This window comes from Tasmannia lanceolata, unplaced genomic scaffold, assembly GCF_043159265.1.
Source record: "Tasmannia lanceolata isolate RefF3 unplaced genomic scaffold, GAP_Taslan_0.1 ptg000015l, whole genome shotgun sequence".
NCBI lineage: Eukaryota > Viridiplantae > Streptophyta > Magnoliopsida > Canellales > Winteraceae > Tasmannia > Tasmannia lanceolata.
Genome location: NW_027518692.1, coordinates 46,660,266 through 46,678,218, shown reverse-complemented (window position 1 = coordinate 46,678,218; position 17,953 = coordinate 46,660,266). Strand labels below are relative to the sequence as shown.

General features: G+C 37.5%; 1 protein-coding gene across 1 annotated transcript in view; it reads right to left on the bottom strand.

Moving 5' to 3' along the window:
* MEE18 (maternal effect embryo arrest 18) overlaps positions 1-17,953 on the bottom strand; it is a 36,522-nt gene that overhangs the window by 2,658 nt on the left and 15,911 nt on the right. Inside the window, exons 7-11 of the mRNA XM_077396084.1 lie at positions 17,064-17,135; positions 12,588-12,671; positions 9,980-10,081; positions 4,490-4,537; positions 4,182-4,307 (exon numbers count right to left, since the gene is read on the bottom strand). Coding sequence (XP_077252199.1) covers positions 4,182-4,307; positions 4,490-4,537; positions 9,980-10,081; positions 12,588-12,671; positions 17,064-17,135 — 432 coding nt within the window. The remainder of the gene's footprint in view (positions 1-4,181; positions 4,308-4,489; positions 4,538-9,979; positions 10,082-12,587; positions 12,672-17,063; positions 17,136-17,953) is intronic.

The following is a 17,953-nucleotide window of genomic DNA, read 5'->3' as shown; positions in this document are numbered from 1 at the left end:
ACTATTTCAAATTACTCTCCAACCCTCCCAAAGTTCGAAAGCCGAAACAAATTGGAAAAGTGGAAGAGCTCTAGCCCAAGAGATAGTTAAAGCAACAGCCTTGATAAACAGAAAAAAAGAAGATTTAGCTTTACCTTCAAAAACTCTATTATTTCTTTCAATCCACAGAACCCACATTGTGGCCACCAATGAAAGCGACCATAATACCTTTCCTTTTTTTTTCCAAGGATTACAGGTCCAACCTTCAAATAAATCTTTAAGATTGGAATGAAAAACCCAATCAATTCCAAACCTTGATAATATCCCGCCCCATACCTCACGGGCGACTTTGCAGTGAATGAAAATGTGATCCACCGACTCCTCTGATTCTATACACAAAGCACAATGATCAACAATTAGCATATTCCTCTTTCTCAGAAAGTCCACTGTTTGGATCCGACCGCATATCGCAGACCGGCCAAAGAAACAAACTCTTGGCGGAGCCTTTATCTTCTACACCCTTGCTATCATTGGATTTTCCTGATAAGGAATCAGACCCTTATAAAAAGACTTGACCGAAAAGAAACCGGAAGATTCTAAAACCCAAAGCCTTTTATCAACCCCTGAAAAGCTGATATACGTCTCTTCAAGAACCTGGAAGAATCTGAGCACCGAAGGCAATTATCTATCAAAGAAATTCCTCCGAAAAGTAGGTTTCCAAATAACTTTACCATCTACTCTCTCAAAACAATCTTTCACTAACGCTAACTTATCAACAACAACTAAGAAAAGATCAGGGAATAAATCTTTTAAAGGAGAAAGAGAGCACCATCGCATGGTCCAGAAGGAAATCCTGTCTCCAGAATACACTCTGTATCTAACACCACGATCGAAACTGGAACTCAAACATAGAATATCCCTCCAGATTGTCACTCCAGGTTTGCGAAAACAGTTTAAAGAACACCAATTACCTGGTTTAGCACGATATTTTCCTGATATTACTTTAGCCCATAGCCGCGATTGCTCCTCCCCAAACCTCCACAGCCATTTCCCCATCAATGCTTGATTAACCTGCTTTATCCTTCTAATACCTAGGCCTCCTCCTTTGCCTAGCTTGCAGACATTTTCCCAGCTGACTAAAGCCAAAGACCTCTTCTTCTCCGATCCCCCCCCACAAAAACAGTTTAAAGAACACCAATTACCTGGTTCAGCGCGATATTTTCCTAATATTACTGTAGCCCATAGCCGCGATTGCTCCTCCCCAAACCTCCACAACCATTTCCCCATCAATGCTTGATTAACCTGCTTTATCCTTCTAATACCTAGGCCTCCTCCTTTGACTGGCTTGCAGACATTTTCCCAGCTGACTAAAGCCAAAGATCTCTTCTTCTCCGATCCACCCCACAAAAATCTTCTCTGAATCTGTTCAATACGCTTGACAACACTCACAGGACATTTAAATAAAGATAACTGATAAATGAGAATATTAGACAACACTGCCTTAATCACATTTAACCTCTCTTTTAGAGACCAAATTCCTTTTCCAAGTATCTAGTCTTCTTTCAATTCTTTCCACAATGGGATCCCACGCACATTTTTGACGTCTTCCCATCCCCCCAAAGGGAGGCCCAAATAAGAAGAAGGCAGCCTTTCCAAGGGGCAACCCATAAAATTGGCTAGGCTAGTGGCTTCTGCCTCTTCAACTTTCACAGCATACAACCTTGATTTTGAGAAATTTGATCTTTGCCCTGTAACAATTTCATAACATCTGAGAATCGCCTTAAGGTTAAGGATCTTCGAAACCTGAGGTGAGCTAAAAAGTATAGTATCGTCCACGAATTGCAAGTGCGACACCTCTATCCCATTCTGGCTACATTTAACCCCAGAGACAAGACCCAAAGATTTTCCTTTCTCCATCAGCAGACTCAAAGCTTCAGCTACAATCACAAATAGAAAGGGATATAACGGATGGTTGTGCTGATATCATTTACAATTAAAACATGGTTTTGCTGATATCATTTACCTAAAAAAAATACCTCAATACCTGAGGAAGAGCTAAGTTGATTTAAGAATTGTATGCTATAGGTGATTTTCAGCTGGGGTTTTGCCAAAATTTATCTTTTCCAGACGGCAAGGTTAGTCTGGATTATTGCTATTCAAAAAAAAGAAGAAAAAAAGAAGAAAAAAAAGAAAAGGTTACCCTGGATTAGGGGTGCAACTCGGGTCGGGTTCAACCTGAGAAAAGTTAGGTTGGGTTCGGGTTGAGGGTTTGGGCAACCCGACCCGAGTTCAACCCGACCCTTTTTATGATTTTTATTTATTTTATAAGCTTAAAAACTCGGGTTGGGTCGGGTTGGAAAAATGGGATCTTCGGGTCGGGTCGGGTCAGGTCGGGAAAATGGGTTCCTCGGGTCGGGTCGGCCTCAACCCGACCCAAGTTGCACCCCTATTCTGGATTACTTGGTAATTTTTCTCACATACTCTCATCATTACAGTGAAGAAGATAGATATTTTAAAACACATGCATACGCATGTAACACTCCCGCCCACCTGTGTGTGTCACGCAACCCGCATGCACCCACACCCAACCAACATTCAACAAATACAACAAACATGCATCCACATACGTAATAATAAATCATAACATGAAAACTATATAATAATTGAGTTTACTTTACTCTCTCACCAGAACGTAATCTCGCTATCCATACTATAATTCAGAAACTTCATTGACCCCAATGGCACAATGAGTGGATAGACTTGCTACATGACTTAGTCATCACTAAATGACAAGGTAAAAATGTAAGAACATGGCAGCAGCATTTATCCACCACATTGTCTAAGATTGTTTCCAGGACAATTCCAATGGGACCAGTTTTTGAAGTGGTTATGTGGTTTCTTGAGACTGCCACTTCCAAAATACTTTCAAAACTATTTCTTTAAACCTCAAGGAGATAACCCCATTCAGGCCTTATTGGATGCTATCTAAATCTAAAGCAAGATGTGGTGGTCCTTTAAGTAGTCAAATAAACTTAGAAGTTAGAATCGTTCTATGTATATATCCTAAGCTGTGGGAGAGCAAGAGCATTGGAAGCGCTAGGATTGATTCTCATAATAATAATAATAATAATAATGAAAAATGTCGATTTTTTTTGCGAATAATCCCGAATCAAAACACGTTCCAAAAAATTGGATTCCGCGTAATAAGCTTTTGATATTCAACAACTCTTGTTAAAGAATAATCGCAGAAATCCAAACATTTATCTATCCATCCATGAGATAGATCAGCAGGGACAAACTGGGGAATTTTCCTTTTTATACCTATGAATTCGTACTCTATAGGATTCATGAGAGTCATGGTTGATATTACCTCGTTATCATGTTGAGCCATTAAAAAAAAATCTTGTTTTGTTGATATTCACAATTTGTAATTGTGAAACAACCAATTACTCCAAAAGCTTAAGCTGTTGGAGAAGGTGTTATTAAATCTTTTATACTTTTAAAACTCCCCCTCACATGTGGCCCCTCTTTTTAGGTTTGGCCTACACGTGGCACATGTGGCCCCTCTTTTGGGTTTGGCCATTGCATGTAGATTTTTTTTACTATCAAGGAGGTTTGAACCGAGGACCTTTGCTCCGATACCATGTGAAATAACCAATTACTCCAAAAGCTTAAGCTGTTGGAGAAGGTGTTATTAAATCTTTCATACTTTAACAGTAATTAATCAGAAGTGCATCAACACCCACATCCACAGCAAGCACATAGGAACTTACACCTCTTGGAAAAAAGGTTAAATTTATGCCTTTTTCATCAGAGAATAGTCCAAACTTCAAAGAGAACTCTAAATGAGAGCTGTTTCTTCTTGGAACTTCCACAATATTTTCCAGGGACTTTCTCACTGAAAGAGGAAAGGATTTTGAAGACTATGAAGACACTCTTTCTTTCTTTTTTTGGTTATAGAAATGAAGAAGAAATACTTAGTTTATCAGAAATAAATATGTTATGCTCTTGAGTGTGGAGGTTTGTCATAGAAGGTTCACTTTTTGAATTGTTGATTCTAGCATTTACCCTACATTAAGAAATAGTGATGCAAGGAGAAATCCTTGTAATCTAACAACAAATCTATGAGAAATCAAAACAACAACATAATCAATACAGCTCACATGCCAATATTCTTGACTGAAGAGTATATATCCACTTACAAGCTTCTGAAGAGAAAAACGTGGGTCTCCATGAGTTCTATTTAGAGCATCTGTAATGGCAGTTACAAAGCCAGAGGCAGCGGATCCGGTAGTTTCTCTGTCATGTGAACCATTTAATAGAAGTACCTACATTTGATATAGTTAAGTAAGCACACTGCACCATCTATTAATTCCCATAAAGGATTGAGTATTGAACCTTTCACCTCACTAATTAAAAATTCGCTTCGTCAAGCATTGATTTAGTCAAGTCGAGTTTTTTTGACCTTTTTCCAATATAATAGGTACTTCATAACCTGATTAGGGAATACCTTGAGGCAGGATCTCGAGGAAATAATCTCCCCAATTTCAAGCAAAACCTACAAACATTCCATCCTCAATGAGAGAAGAAAACAAACAATGTTTCTCATGGTTCTAAACAACCAAGATTCAATGAGAAAATATTCTGTTTTGAGGAAAACAAGACATAGATAGCCCGCGTCAATTGTTAGGCCAGTATTCATACGAGAAGAAAGTACTATCACATTAAATATACATAATAGGAAATTTGCACGTAGATGATAACTCAGCTGGTAATTTCCATTTTCAAAAAGCCAGCACTGGATGAGGTTGGTGAATGTCCATGTTGGATACTGATAAAAAAATTTATTGTGTTCTTCATCTAGTAAAATGATTAATTTCTTCAGTTTCTTTCTGTTGATTATGGTCAGTAAGTGAGAGATCTAGAGAGCTGGATGGTTGATTTATGAAAGACATAAAAAACCATGAAAATAAGTATTAAAGCTGTCGTGCAGTATAAGAACCCAAACAGGTTCCTAATGTCACAAGAACAAGGGAATCCACCATTACCTATGAAGCACGGATACGGGTACGGCACGATAGGGTACGTGGATACATGACTTAAAAAAAAGAAGGATACGGAGTACGTTGGGTGTACGCTGAATATAATATATTTTTATATTTTATTATATATATTTATAAAAATTAAAAAATATTTTGTTAAAGAATTCAAACAATTTTTAATTGGAGAACAATCAAATAACAATAACATCACCAATACAGTTGCATGGGCCTCCGGAGAGTACCTGGTACGCACCCAGGGCGGATGATGAGGGCCTCGGAGAGCGAGGGTGCGCCTGACTACGCGCTCATCCTCCCGATGATGTTTGGGTGCGTACTCAGTAAGCACCCAGGGTGTACCCGGGCCCACCCGCATCCAATACGCACCCGATATGGGTGCGTGGGCTTCCGGAGAGTACCCGTGCTTCATAGACCATTACATTAGCATATCTAGAGTCCCTTTCCTAAACATCCCTTTCCTAAACATATCTAGCATCCCTTTCTTTCGCATTGGAATCTGCCATTACATTAGCATCCCTAAGAACATGGAAATAGCATGCATCCTTATCGAAGCTAATATCCCTAAATTCCTGAATAATATTAGCCAATTGCAAAGGATCATCATTCTTTATCATCGCCCAACCAATAGTATTTAACGAACCACCTCCAATCCAAAGATGCCAATTAGACCTTTCAAAATAAAATCTAAAAGCGGTAAGAGAGCATACACTTCCACATAACTAGAATCAGTAATGCCAATCGGATTGATTGGGAAGAGGATGCTATCTAGCAGTCCTCTTCTCATTGACCACCGTCTCAACAATAATTCCTCTCCATTCCCAACAAAAATCTTGTGTATGAACTCCCCAAAAATCTTTCCTTCCTTAGGTCCAATAAACCAAAGTTATCTTTCCTTCGTAAGGATCTTACCAACGAGGAACACCTTATTCCCAAAGATGTGTTGATTCCTTCCCCACCATATAACCTAAATGACGTGTGCCTAAACAAAAAAAACTATGTTCTATCAATTCAACGGTTGAATAAAATTGTCTGCAATTGGATCAATCAAATCACATCACCCATAACACCCTACCCTTAGATCCAAGGTGAGTGCATCATCTAACATCTCCGCAAATGAGCTTATTACTTCTATATTTATATTGAACCACATGAAGACCACATTACAAATCTTTCGAGACATCAAACAATGAAGGTGTGATTAACTGACTCCTCTGTCCTCTTGCACAAAGCACATTGATTCACAAGCCTAAACTTCTTCTTGGGCCTATCCAAAGAGTTAATTTTTTTAGAGAAACCATCTAAGAAAAAGCATAAAACCCAATGGAAAACAAGAGCTTTCCAAAACTCCTCAAATTCCTCTACAACTTATCCTCTTGTAACAGAAAATTACATATAGATTTCACCAAAATAAAACTTTAAGAATCCACCAATCATGGTCCAAATGTGAAATATAAAGATTAAAGACATTCCCCAATAAAGCCAAAAGGTAAATCAAAGTATCGACCAAGCAACTAGCCGTTGGGCTATATATAAAATACCATTTCTTGGGGTTCAATCAATAAAACCCTCTTCGGTCGGCCGAGTAACAGTTTCTAGAATTTTCATGTTTTGCACAGTTATCTTCGAAAATTCATATCTCCCTAGTTTCTTATCGGATTTTGATAATCTTGTGGACTCTACTTTTTGTTAAAAATAATTTCAAAATTATTTGAAAATTCCCTATAGCCATTATCCATAAGATAATGGCCTTTGGTCAACCAAGCAAGTGCCAATTTGGTTCTTTTGCCATTTAAACTTTTCTTTGGCTCTTGAACTTTGCTCCACTTGATCCCTTCGGTATATTTAACTTATTTTGATCCTTTTTGAGTGCCTCTAAGTGATATTTTGAGAGGGATTAGATCTTTACAATCTATGAATAAGACTTGACTTTAAATCTTCAAATCGATTCTTCATCAAGTCTTCAAGTCTCCTTCTTCATGGACCTTCTATTCTTTTTTTTGGCTCCAGTAAGCTTCAACTTGATCCATACGTTGATCCATGCTCCTTGACATTGTACTTTGATGAGATCTTCAACTTAAACACAAAACAATTAGTACAACTAACTTACATAAGTAATCAACTTGTGTTTGGAATCATCAAAACATAATTTAGAAGATTGCCAAGGTGGAACACTTGGGCTTACAAACTCCCCATTTTTTATGATGACAATACAAGTTGATATTTCCATTTAGCTCCCCATAAATCATTGTTTTAAAGCAATTGAAAGTCCCTTTTAAAAGGACTTTTTCTTTAAAAATAACATAACTACCAATTTCTTTTGGAAGTTGCTTTGTCGACTGAAGGTCAACCGACTGGCTGTTAGAGCCTTAATACTACTAGTTCTAGCTGCTCCTACCTCTATATTAAGGTTTCTAAGCCCCCTAAACACCTGTAAGGATCGTGGTGCTTACCAATCTCACCAAAAGTTATAGGTGATGAAAAGGGTGCAACCATTATCTTTATTGAGTAGAACCACTGCGATGTTGGGGCTAGGTTGATCAAACCCTCATTGGTCATGCCCTCCGAGCCTGAGGGGCATTGCTAGCCCACAAGCCAATAGTTCCCCTAGCGATGACTCTGGGTGTCTCGAACCCACGACCTTGCTCTGATGCCACTTCTTAGGATCATGGCACTACCAATCTTACCAAAAATTATAGCTGATGGAAATGCCGCAACCATTATCTTTATTGGGTAGCACCATCGCCATCGTGGTATCAAAGCCAGGTTGATCAAACCCCCATTGGTCACTCCCTTCGAGCTCAAGCGGCATTGTTGGCCCCCAAGCCTAGGACCAAACGACTAGGCTCCGATCTGGGTCCTAGGACCCTAAGCCAACACATCGTGAACACCATCGTCTTACACCTCTTCACCAACAAAAGGATTCTCCGACTGCTCTTTAGTAGAAGAAAAAATCACATTGAAAGGAAGATTCTCTTAAACTGGCTTCTGACCATCTTCTTCACAGTAAAGCTTCCTATAATACTGCACATAGCATCTCCAATGTCCCTTCCCTCCTCCAAAATCACCCCATCCACTCTAACCCAACTAATCCCATAAAATATCCCATGAGTCGATCCCATTCTTTGGAAAAACCTGTTCTTTTAACTCTTGTTAGACACAACACCTTTGATTTCTGACTCCAACCATTCTCTTCCCCACTCAAATGGTCCTCCTACTCCTTAATTTCTTCCTTCTCTTCTCCTCCTCTGGTAAACTCCCTCTCCTCCTCAAACTTCTTCAAACCCATCAACTCCTCTAAGCAAATTTCTGTTTTTTCATCCCTAAAGCCAAAAAAGGTATATCTTTCCACTTCTTTATCTTCCTATTGATTGCAGAAATCTTTTTAGAAATCTGAAACTCTTCCATCTCTCCCCCTGAAACTCATCCCACCATTCCCACCTTCTTCTTGAGATTGGAGACTCCAGCCATCTGTTTTCGAACTTAAAAGGTGTAGTGTACCCACTCCTAACAAGGGCCTTTAAAGATACGAATCCTAATTAAATCTAGACCGTAGATCTTTCGATCAAAGATTAACGGCTAGATTTTCGATTTTGAGTTTTCGGACAGTAGAATATGTAAATTAGATGTTGGATCGATCCCCAATCTGTAAGATTCTTGTGTCTTTCCTATCCTGCATTAGATTAAACATCTTAAAAATCAACGGTCATAATGTATTTTCGTCACTTTACAGTACCTATATATGCTTTTCCTCAAATACAAGGTTTTGATTCTTGCGTTATTTATCTCTTCTATGATCCATTTATATCTTCTTTGTTGTTCTCATATCTTTTGACGATCATACTCATACTCTTATTTCGATTTCCATATCTCTATTCAAGTTGTTTCCTATTCTATCCATTGACATAAGGATCATTGTTATAATACAATTTCATTACTGTGCATTTTTATTATGTGAGCCCACTAAGCGATCTTGTTCAGCTTGTTCAGACTCAGTTACTACAGTTCTTATAGGTTGACATGATGACATAAACACAAAAGGAAGCTAAAGGGATCGAGAAAATAGTGTGGTCATGCGGCCTTGTCGGGCAAAGTGCCTTTACTTTGTGAGTTGTGTTGGATTTTCTTTAGTCCGCTTGTTTCCCTTTTTGGGTAGCGATTCGGATTTTGGGATTTAAAAAAAAATCATGTCTAAAATTTTTGCCCCAAATCAGGGTTGTTACATGCAGACCTTGGAAATATACGCACCAGTGCCAACAGAATTGGAGAGTGATCCTACAATAGCCTGGGTAAATCTTTTTGACTGATGCCATTAAACATGCCAACAGCCTGGGTAAATCTTTTTGACCGATGCCATTAAACATGCCATCCCACTCTTGCAATAATAAGAAACAGTCAGAGTCTTTCCATTACAGAGTTCTCCTTACCATTTGACTCATGTCCTTAAACATGACATCACACATTTGTTGCCACAGTGATTAACATTTAGTCATTTGATCGGTTGTAGTCATATGAGTAATGGTGTAAGGGATTTTCTTCAATATAGCATACTATTAGCCGTATCCTTCTCCAAAAGAAACCAAGTTGGGTTATCATCCAATCCTGATTTTAATGTACCATGAAAGATTACATTGGTATGTATATTATACATGTACATATTAGTTGTCCAAGGTCAACAAAAGAAGGAAGAGGACCAATGTGTGTGATGAATACATAAAAAAGTTTTTATGGCAAGTTATGAAAACCAATCATGACGTATGTATTTTACAAGGGTTTACACGAAACATCTTATAATAATTTAAGGCAACGATTGCCAGCAATATCTGTATTATTAGTCTATATTGTATAAAGTTGGAACATCAACCAGATGGCAACAAAATCATCAGATGGTCATCTAATAATTTAAAAACGAAAAAATATAAATATGGGGCCATAGACATTACCAACGATGGGCAGATGGAAGTAAAAAGGGAGCCCATAGCATAAACAATGCAGTCCACTTTACCTAACTGCTCCAGGACTATAGGGTTGACCATGGGGAAGACCTACACAATATAAGTTCAAGGGTTAAGAATGTCAAAGAAAGTAATCAGATTTTATACGAAAACAATACCAGAAAATTATTTATCAGTTATTATTTAAATCATATATACAAATCTTACACGTCATGCATAATGGCCATATAACATGTTACACTCTATAATTGTTCATCATTCATCAAACCTTACGTACTATAACAACCATCTCGCTCGCAGGTCTTTTCGACCGTATCGTCGACCACGATCTAATCCCGCCCGCATTCGGGATCGGGAGGAGGTCGGTCAATAGCATAGCTATTATTGACCCGCCATGTCGATGGGGGGAAAAACACAGCAGAAAATTAAAAGAGAGTAGATACAACTAAAAGCAACGGCAGAATAGCCGACAAAAAATCCTTGATAATGATGCTCTATACGATCACTCCTTTGTTTGCTAGTCTATCCGCTTCATAGTTTCCTGATCTACGCACATGAAGGGAATGGATGTGATACCTTGAAGTTTCTCTATAATCTCCTCAAACACGCCTCCTAGTCACCACAGGTAACCCATCCCCTCTCTACTCCATCTAATCACCTTCAATTGATGTTTCTTCACTGAGAAACGGAATTCGCAGTCCAACCCCCTGCCTTAAAGCTAAAGCTTCCTCTTCCGTCGAGTTCTTTTCACCTACCGGACCACCATAGTTTAGTCTAATCTTCCATTGCTGTCCCCTTATGAAGCCACCTACAACAGGACACCCCGGATTAGCATTGCTTGATCCGTCAGAATTAAGTTTCATGTTTCCCTGTGGAGGATGAATCAATCTGGGAGTAATCTTCAATTTGGGGACCGAACTATGCAGTAAGTAGGACCATTTCCTCCTTATCAATGACGCCTGCAGTCCCTTAAAGGCACTAGTCGCCAATGCCCACTCCACTGCTATTCAAATTACCTTTTTCTTCAGCAAATCTAGGCTAGAAAACCTACTCTTAAAAACCTGTCAGTCCTTTCTGTCCAAATAGACCAAAGGGCAGCAGGAAGAAAAAAATGCCACAGCAATCTCCCTCTCGCCGACCAAGCCAAAACCTTCTGCGATGTGATAAAGATATCTATCATATACAGCTTTACTCACTAATATCGAAACCTTGAGAGAATAGAAGACCATATTTATTCAGCCATCGGGCAATGAATAAGGTGATTCACAGACTCTTCTGCATCTGGACACTCAACTCAACTCAACAAAGCCTTTGTCCCAAACTAGTTGGGGTTGGCTAAATGAATCCTTTAGAAAAAATTCATGAAGAAGGTAAAAGGAATCTACCAGGCTCTAATCCTGGTTCTAGTTGGGTTCTTCTACGTGGATCATTTTCTTCTATTCTATCCTATCCAAGGTTAAGTTCTCTGTCCTGGTTCTAGTTGGGTTCTTCTACGTGGATCATTTTCTTCTATTCTATCCTATCCAAGGTTAAGTTCTCTGTTATGTTCCTAGCTATCAAGTCTTTCCTCAATGTTTCTACCCAAGTTGTTTTTGGTCTGCCCCTACCTCTTTTTCCTCCATCAATTTGGCACGAGTAGCCTCTTCTCACCGGAGCATCCAAAGGCCTACGTTGGATATGTCCAAACCATCTTAAGCGGTGCTCTCTCATCCTTTTTATCTATGATTCAGCCGACACTTTGAATTTATTGATGACACAAGTGTCATGTCCGACACGACACTCGTGTCCACACATGTCGACACTCCTTTAGACACTTTTAAATGTACTACTAGAAATGTTCGCAACTTTAGTAACTTTATATGTATGTACGTGTATGAGCATGCCACTATTTCTAGATTTTTAGGGAGTTTGCCGTGTCCACAAACGATGATTATATGTACTTTCTATTTTAGCTGTGTCCCCGTTTCTAAATTTTGGGAGTTTGCCGCGTCCAACACTTTGTGTCCGTGTCGACACACGACACTCGTGTCCACAAATCATAGCTTTTTATGAATGTCTTCATCTTTAATTCTATCTAGCCTTGTGTGGCCGCACATCCATCTAAGCATTCGCATCTCCGCTACACTCATCTTATGCACATGCTGCTTCTTGGTGGCTCATCATTCTGAGCCGTACTGCATGGCTGGCCTCAAGCTGTCTTATAAAACTTTCCCTTCAACTTGGTAGGGATTTTACGGTCGCACAGAACTCCTGAGGCAAGCTTCCACTTCAACATGTCCAAACCATCTTCTGCATCTGAACACATGCCATATAAATTCTACATCCTGCAATTTCAGTTTATGAACTAATCAATTGTGAGAATTGTGTCCCTTCCCACTATCCAACAAAAAAAAGTGCTCGAGGTGGTGTTGGTATAGATAAGCATCAATAATTGTACCCACTGTCCAACAAAAAGCGAGTGGTCAAGGTGGTGTTGGTATAGATAGCATCAATAATTGTAGAATATTTAAAAAATTAAGGATACACATAGCACATGGATAAGCATAAAAAAATTGGAGAATATATAAAAAATGCTAAGATAAGATGACTTGCTCACCTCGTGCAACAAGTTTCTACCCTCACTTGACATGTAGAATACCCGTTTTATTCTTGTAGGCAATGTTGGAACTGAAGAGCATCCCTATCCATAACAAAATATCATTAGAAAAATGAGCAAAACCATCTTAACTCTCAGCAATATGAATCAAGAACAATATATATAATAATATAAATATGATCTTATCCAATCAATGAACCCATTTACCTAAGCAAAAAAACACTATTAAAGATTTCATCATAGAGAAGAATAAAGCATAACTTGAGAACTGATGTTAACTCTATATCCTTTTTATTACAATGCTCACTAGTCTCAAAAGAAATAATTTAAAATGTAGACAACATTTTCAACCTACTATTCATTAGAAAACATACAATTCAAGCCATAGTGCAAGAAATAAGGATATGATACCTCATAGCTAAAGAAATTAGTATATGTTAGTCATGAAAATGAAGCTGAGATAAATATTAATTAACTCAAAGAAAGAAATATCTAAACACAAATCATTTTCAAGATACATTTATATCTATATTTTATACAAAAAAACATAAAAACAAAACAAAATGTATTAGTCTGTAAGGACAAAACCTATAAATAAAATTAGGTTTTTCTGCCCACTCACCCTGGACAAGATTTGAATCGACTTGATAACCATGAGACAGGGTTCAGCCTCAATTCACAGAGCCAGCAGAAAATTTACCAACTGTCAGCCTGGTTCCTTAGAGGCAAGGGCAATGGGTCATTAACAACACGTGTTTGTAGATCTAAGGATATAATTATTTTAATAATAGTATGTAATAACAAAACACCATAAAAATATTACGTATCAGATGGACTCTCCTTTAATAATAGTTCTTAGTTCTTACGCATGACATGGACTCCCCTCTTGACTTAATTATTCTACAAACATTTTACAAAATTACCGACTTCTTATATGAAAAATCAATTACTAATTCCCCTCACAAGGTGAATGACTGTTGGTCCCTTTCCATATACATGGTCCTGTTTCTATATTCTTCTTTGTGTCTCAGATCATTGCATTTACTCTCTCTCTCTCTCTCTCTCTCTCCTAATTACCAAATATGCTTTGCTATCTTTTAAAATACAACTTACTAGAACGACTTAAATCTTTGAAAGGTAAGTCCCAAACCTCAACTTATATCTCCTATTCGGTGGCCTAAAATCTTTTGTATTTCTCCAGAGAGGCAACCAAATTTAAGCAGTTTTGTGCTTTTCTTTTCAAGCCACCTGCAATTTTTTCATCTACTTGATGCCAGGAAAAACATGATTAACCTCGGTATGTAGACACTTACCAACTAGACCAGGTCTTGATTTGACATGGGATCTCAAGCACTCATCAAGTTAAAGTTGAGTTTCAATCTTTCAAACATTGGTTTCTATCAAGATACCAGTCAAGCTAGAGCAAGCAAAGATAACCATGATTTTAAATGTCGGCCTAAACGGACACGAAGCGGCTGACATTTAAAACCAAACTGCATAGAGAAGCTTGGGTCTTCACATTTTTGCTTTTGACTGGTATATACATGTCAGCTTCTATTTTTTTATATGTAAGTTCTTGCCCAATCCACTGATTGATAAAGTATTTATTTTCATTTCAAAAATTAATTATTTTATTTATTTTGTTAAAAAATTCCTTAAAAATAGGGGCAAACTACAAAACAATTTATCATATATGCATGTTAGTTCTCCTTTTCTTGCCCAAACTATAGACCAGTAGAGTCAATTCTTTTATTTTAAAAATTAATTATTTTATTTTTTATTAGAAAATCCTTTAAACTCCCACAATTATATTGTACTTTTTTTTTAATGAAGTTCATGAATGAGGTGTCATTTTTCCTATATTTTGAATTTATTTGAAGCATATTTATATGTGGTTGTATATATATTTTTAGTTCAGAATGGACCTTACTATTTAGGCATGTGTAGCAATGCATGTCACTAGGCGATTGATTTTGTTAAACTATTATGGAGGGTTGTCTTCCTTATGTGACGGTTTCCAAGTGTATATCTGTGTTCATTCTAGCATTTCCTAAAGTTTCATCTTTAATTTTCATTATTTGCATGCTTCCATGTACTTTCGGGATTTTATAGGATTTTCACCAAAATCTATAACCGAAACCAATAAGTTTTCATTTCCCTAACAACTAACATGCATATTGAAACAGACATTTAAAACCTTTACGATGACCCTACCCTCAATTATGTAAGTAACTCTAAAGCTTGTCTACACTATGGTGTTGCCTTTTGCTATCGCCTATCGGCATCACAATTTACTGAAGCCAAGCAGACATACAAATGCATATCTTGGTCTAGCAACATGTAAGTAGCATCTACTTCCAATCCATCAGTATTTGGACACAGTGAGAATAGGAAAGGAGCTCTCCTTGACTTCATCACCAAAATTGTTGGCAAAGGTTGTTGCAATATCACATTTGGCCAACTGTAGCATCAATTTTGTCAGTTACAGCCATGCATGTGAAGGCAAATGCCACATTGAAGATTCCAAAAACTATTAATTAGACAAAAAAAATCCACCAGATCCTCAGACCCGAATCACATTAGGCCTGACATGAGTGGAAAAAATAATACCTCCAGTGCATGCTGAAGATCCTGGAAATCATTCAAGGATTAACTTGATATATCATCCCCACAAATAGAAACCAAACATAACACTCGCCAAAGTTGTCAAGATAATCACACATCCACGACTTAATACACATTTATGAAAAAGAAAGTGAAATAAGAAGCAAATATGGTTTTAAATTTCCCCAAAACAACTGATGTGTTTCCATTTCCATGCCCACCGAAACGTAATCTCAATGAATTCTTTTTCGAGTCATTACTTCCGACAGAAATCCCCAAAATTCAACTAAAAGTCCTGAATTTTGATTGAACTGGTCGGAACAAAAAATTGAAATATGTTATGATTTACATTTTATTTCATTTGACGTCGATAATAATCTTTGTAGGCAACATCATTGAATTGCATATCAAAGTAACAGTATCTTATGCATGGGATGTCAGATCGGCATGGGATCAATAATACCTTGTAACTCTGCGTGGTATTAACGTAGTGTTGGGGTCCTTGGAGTAGAGATGGGTCATTGTACCTTTTTATACTCCATTACATTGTACTTCTTTGTTGACTTTACTGCTCTAGCCAAGTGCGACGACACATGTCACTAGGTGTTCGATGTGATTAAGCCATTATGGATGACTTTCGTGCTTATGTGATGGTTTTTAGGTGTGTATTTGTGTTTATTCCGGTATTTCCCAAAGTTTCATCTTAAAATTTCATCATTTGCATATGCTTCCTTACGTTTCTGTGATTTTACAAGATTTCCCCCGAAACCAAAATGCTTCCGTTTCTGTGCAACTGAAACCGAAATTTAAAACCTTGGGTATGTCTCCGCACCTAACCACTTGACAACCAAAACAATATTTGGCAACTGTTGCTTACTTTGAGACACGAGTTTTCTAACACAACATTAGACTGCTTTCCACTCATTCATATACTAGAGCTCACAGCTTTCCACTGACCTAGAAGCGAAACTGCCTGATTTTATCACATTTCAACCATGGTTTTAAATTTCGACCGAAATCCAAAATTTCGGACCGAAACCCGAAATTTCGGACCGAAACCAAAATTCGCCGAAATTTTGTTTTAATGGCATTTTTTATTAAAAAAAAATTGTTACAAAATTTCAAACCCAAATTTCGGACCGAAATTTTGGATTTCGCCAAAATTTTGGATTTCGGTGGGGTCCGAAATAGGTATCGAAACCGAAATTTTAAACCTTGATTTCAACATCATAATAAACTATTTTGGGAAATGATATCTGCACGCCCTTGTTTTGATACTGACACTCATTTATTAAAAACTTTTCCGTACCAGCTATTGTTAGCTTTTCAGGAATAGCAACAGCATATAACAGCCAAATAAATAGAGAAGTGTAATGAAGTACCATTATCAAAACAAGGGAGCACATATATCATCGCCCACTATTTTTATCACTTTTGCAAATTAATTAAAATACAATTTACAGTGCTTACAGCTGAAAGTATTTCATAAAATGATAATTATTTCTACATGAAGAAATTCAAATAAACTATTTTGGGAAATGATATCTGCACGCCCTTGTTTGATAATGACACTCGTTTATTAAAAAAAATTCCGTACCAGCTTTTGTTAGGGAATAGCAACAGCATGTAACAGCCAAATAGAGAAGTGTAATGTAATGCCATTACCAAAACAAGGTAGCAAAGATATCATCGCACACTATTTTTATCACTTTTGCAAATTAATTAAAATACTATTTACAGTGTTCACAGCTGAAAGTATTTCACAAAATGATAATTATCTCTACATGAAGAAATTCAAATACTAGTGACAGTGAAACCTCTTGCCCACCATGACCTGTACCTGACAAGACCAGAAATGATTTGTCAGTATACCTTATTTATGGGTTCCATGGATCCATTATTCGGGTGAGATATTTCATTTTGACCGCGGATTGTAGTTCCATCCTGGAAGCAAATTGAGCTCGATCAGAGCAAAACTTGGAATAATAATCAGCAAATTCTTGATAGCACACTTGATAACTTTATTCAAAATTTGTACTACATCAACAAGAAATAATACCTCAAACAGTAACATTATATTAATAACGTGAAGAGAGGGATAAATTGCCTTGCAAATAAAATAAAGCATCGGGAAAAAAAAAAACTACTTATTCGCATCTTGAGATCTAATCCATTTCTTGGAGGAAAATTACCATCTGATATCACATCTTCAGTTTCCAGCGGAAGTGTTAAGCAGTAACATCATCATGCTTGTATTATTCTGAGTTACAAGGTTTTTCTGTGCTCAAAAGCACATCTTTTGACTATGATTGGACAAAGAACAATGCACTTTTCCAGCATAATTATCCCAAGTACTTATGCTTAGCTCAAAGGTTGACAATCGCCATGTAGTCAATTGACCCCCAGGGTTATTAATTCCATCGGATTGGGTAAACTTCATTTATGCAAGCAGAGGACCCGCGGATGAACACAATATAGATGTCTGAAAACATATGCAAAAAAGGCAATCCACACACCTTGTATAGGAGAGTTCTAGTGCATGGAAAAGGTTATCCATGGGTAAATTAAATAGTATACTGTTTCCAACAGAATGGCTTTGTGCCTCTAGTTTATTTCTGGATTCCCAGCCATCTATCCACAGATAATTGGCACAATGCATATTCGCCACAAATCAACATTGACAGAAAATAAACAGAATTCAAGGTAAACAAAGCTAGCCAGACTATGAAGACCGGAGACGTAGAGTTTATCCATGATCCATT